Source organism: Priapulus caudatus, unplaced genomic scaffold, assembly GCF_000485595.1.
Source record: "Priapulus caudatus unplaced genomic scaffold, Priapulus_caudatus-5.0.1 Scaffold38, whole genome shotgun sequence".
Classification (NCBI taxonomy): domain Eukaryota; kingdom Metazoa; phylum Priapulida; class Priapulimorpha; order Priapulimorphida; family Priapulidae; genus Priapulus; species Priapulus caudatus.
The window spans coordinates 828,908-832,898 of NW_014577099.1; the positions used below are offsets into that span (position 1 = coordinate 828,908).

The window sequence follows — 3,991 nt, forward strand, 5'->3', positions numbered from 1 at the left end:
GATCTGATAGAAGAGAGAGAGAGAGAGAGTGAGAGTGAGAGAAGTGTATGGTTACAGTGTTGTGATGAGAGACAGAGAGAGAGAGAGAGAGAGCAAGAGAGAGAGAGTGAGAGTGAGAGAAGTGTATGGTTACAGTGTTGTGATGAGAGACAGAGAGAGAGAGCAAGAGAGAGAGAGAGAGAGAGAGAGAGAGAGAGAGAGAGAGAACTGATAGAGGGGCTGGTGTTGAATGACATCCCCCACTACACTCGCGTTCTAACTGGTAAGCAGGAGTAGAAACAAAGGGAAGGGAGGGGAGAAAGAGAGAGGGGGAAGAACTGTTTGAGGGGCTTCCTGGATTTTCTCAGGAAAGACTATCATGGATATTTCACTGACCTTGTAAGAAATACAAGCAAAAATTTATCATCAAGTATCAGTTTGTTGTGCTAATGTACGAGATACGCGAGACAATAAAACGATATCTTCTGCTAGCGACGAGCAAACATTAAAAGTAAAAACTAACCGTTTGAACATCGACCATCGATTGTTGGTACTATTGCACATACTCAGCCATAGATCAGCTTATATCTACTAGTAAATCCGGACTCGCGTTAATTTCGCACCCTGCTATCAGTATCAGCCCCATATATCAGCTTAGCTACTAATAAATAGATAAGCTTTCTGCGTCGTCACGACATCTCGAGACCGGACGACAGTTTACACGTGCATCTAGAATACCAGCAGAATGAACAAACAATAGGCTGTCAGTCAGGGGTAGAAATTAACATGTGAACAAGGGAGTCCGTTGGACTCCCTGCCCCTCAAAAAGAGGGAGTCCGCAGCAAAATGAGGCAGTCCGCAGTCTGAAGTTCAAAACTAAAGATATTAACAATAACGCATATGAAGATTCATGAGGTTGCACGTCAGTCGTCTGCCAAATTTTCTTTCGAACATTTACTAAAACATTCTGCGAGGCCGTGCTCTGGAACGAACTAGTTAGTATGGCAGAATTTTCAGGGAGTCACACGGACTCCTGCATATGTCAAATCAGGGAGTCCGACAGTAAATCAGGGAGTATTTGACTCGGGACTCAGGTTAAATTACCGTTCGCAATTGGACGACAATTTACACGTGCATCTGGAATGCCCGGAGCATGAACAAGCAACAGGCTGTCAGTGTCTGGCTACAGCCGCACCACACCCGATTTTACCGCGAACTGACGCCGGACTCCAAACACGAACACACGCACGCACATCTCGACCCGCCATCGTACGGAATCAATCGCCTTCAGAGTAAATTTGCTTTGAGATGACTCGGCGAAATGAAACCGATAGCAGCGGTCTCGACAACTGGTCTAGATAGCTAAGCAGTCTTTGTCAGGATGAATGAGAAATTTTGAAGATTCGGTGTGCAAAGGTAAATGTCACCGTGACCTGTTAATGGTTTCCCCTGGCCATGTAAGGTGGTAAATTTTGTTTGGTGTGTTTGCGCGTTTCGAGGTCCTATCCCAGTTAGGGGGCCGGGGGCATAACCCCGGGAATTTTTTGAAAAAATGGTGCAATTTGGTGAATTCTAGGCTGTTATGGTGCATTATAAGCACTGTTCTATGGAAGAACAGCGATTTTCGTCAGCGAGGCGGTGTTTCAATGCAGGGGAAACACTGCCTGTATTACAACAGGTAACATTAGATCACCCTACACAGTGACACATACTTCACTAAACTCTCTTAATATACAGTGGACCCCGAGATACAAATTTAATTCGTTCCACAGATTTGTTCAGAACTCGAAAAATTTGTATCTCAAACCCTATACAGGACGTACAGCAACTTACATACAGCAAGTGCAATCGTGAGAGCATTTAAGCACATTCAATGAGTCACGTACTTAAACTGACACACCGAAAAGAGCGTGCGCTAAGCCTATGCCCCGATAGGCCGATTCATAAGACGTTCGTATGTTGAATTTTATTCGTTTGTAGAATACATTACGTTCAACGGGAGGTCGCCCGTATCTCGAAAATTCTTATGTCGAGACGTTCGTATCTCGGGGGTCAACTACTGTAGTGTATACGCCATATTTTTTGCGTACAGATATTTTCGCGAATTTAGACTTGACGGGCAATTTCGTGAGTGGTTAATTTCGCAGTCGGTGAATTATGAATTATTCGGTATTATTCAGTATGAATTATTCGCGTGCTGCATGTTATTTTCGCAGTCGGGGACGCGTTCGCGAAATTCGTGAAAATTAAATCATCGCAAAATATACAGCGTATACAGTATATACAGGTAACATATTATGCTGCGTTTACACTATCGATTTTTGTCAGCAAATCGTCCGAGTCGTGCAAAATAGAACACGTTCTATTTCTCCAACTCGACGACTTGACTCCGACTCCGACTCCAATACAATCGAACGCCTTGGAATGCACTTGGGTCATGTCGGGGGAAAGTTGCAATGCACTTGAAATCGCTACGATTTGCTAACCACAATCGATAGTGTAAACGCAGCTTTAGACCGTTCGTAATACACACATACGTACCTTCACTCTGACTTCCCCGGCTTGCGGTGGCGCCACCTGGATGGTTTCGATGGAAAGCGGCTGCTTCTCTGCCCACGCGACGGCGGCGCGGCACGTTATCACCTGGACATGCAACAGCCAACGTTACATGGACACGATACAGGGGACACGTTACGGGGGATGCGTTATGTTATGGGGGACACGATACGTGTCACCAGCGGTTAAAATGTAACTTGTAATTGTAGGTGCCTGGATATGGCAGTGCAGTGGCGGCCGGTGGTTTCGAGAACTGGAATAAATACTTTTATAAATTCGAGCGTAGTAATTATATTAGCTCATGACACCTACCTTCCCGGCCGTTTCAGACATCTTGGTGAGTTCTTGGTAAAATTAGGAGTTACTGTAGCAATTTAGTGTGCGAGAATGTCTCTAAAATCAACTAAAATTAGTAGAGGAGCAAACTAAAATACTCGACTGTTACAGATGGGAACACGCCTCACGCCCTCTATGTGCGCAAGGACTTCTGGGATATTATTCTCTTCAGATATCCTCGTCTTCTGTTTTAATAGAGACAGACAACTGCTGATGAATGTATAAATGTATTATTTAGCGTAATTTTTTACATTATCTTTTAATGGAGAGACAAATAATTTACTGTGTTTACGGCTCAGTGACTCCGTCTAGTCATTACTTGTCTTCTCAGAATGTTCCCTTGTTTTAATATCTAACATGGCAGCGCCCGTCGAGTAGCCGAAAATAAAAACAACAATACGTTAATTTAGTAGATTTTACCGATATAAGTGAACTTGCATTATCTAACTGTGAATTAGATAAAAGAAATGTCAAACAAATACGTCCGCCTAATATTTATAATTCATGCATGACACCAAATCATCTATTCCTTCTTCAGTGATGACTGATGTGCTCCCAATGGGCAATAGACACTCCGTCACTCGCAGCTAGGGCATGCCGCCATGCGCATACCTCCCAAATCCCATTGGTTGATACAAATCACGTGCCTGAAACTCCTGTTTTATTAAAACTTTTATGTTGCATTGTGACCCTAACCCTAATTAAAATTTAATTTAAAAAAATTAACTAGATTTGTATCAACCAATGCCAATGGGATTTGGGAGGTATAATGTACAGTATATAATATGGCATATGCAAGCCCTAGCTGCGAGTCCAATAGACAATCAATACTATAGTCTATAGAGTATGGTAGTAGTATATAGTACAGTATAGACAGTACTACCTACTTCAACTTCCAGAGAGACCGGGTACAAGATGGCGTTGCGCAAAAGATGCGTTGTTCCCCGACCGCCGAAAGCGGTTAAGCCGCGCACTTCCGCGGGACTGGGCGCACGCAACCGCGGGGTGTTGTATGTAGCATCTCGCGCTCCCCGCTATACAAATTCGCGCGCCGAAGGAAGGCGGGCGCACGAATGCGTATAGCGGGCAGCCTAACATCGCGCAGTTTTCGGGACATGTA

At 44.1% G+C, this 3,991-nt stretch overlaps 1 protein-coding gene across 1 annotated transcript in view; it reads right to left on the reverse strand.

The window, feature by feature from the left end:
* Positions 1-3,008, reverse strand: part of LOC106819015 (alcohol dehydrogenase class-3-like) — a 55,176-nt gene extending 52,168 nt beyond the window's left edge. The window contains exons 1-2 of the mRNA XM_014823678.1: positions 2,848-3,008; positions 2,521-2,622 (exon numbers count right to left, since the gene is read on the reverse strand). Coding sequence (XP_014679164.1) covers positions 2,521-2,622; positions 2,848-2,868 — 123 coding nt within the window. The 5' untranslated portion in view covers positions 2,869-3,008. The remainder of the gene's footprint in view (positions 1-2,520; positions 2,623-2,847) is intronic.
* Between the last annotated feature and the right edge of the window lie 983 nt (positions 3,009-3,991).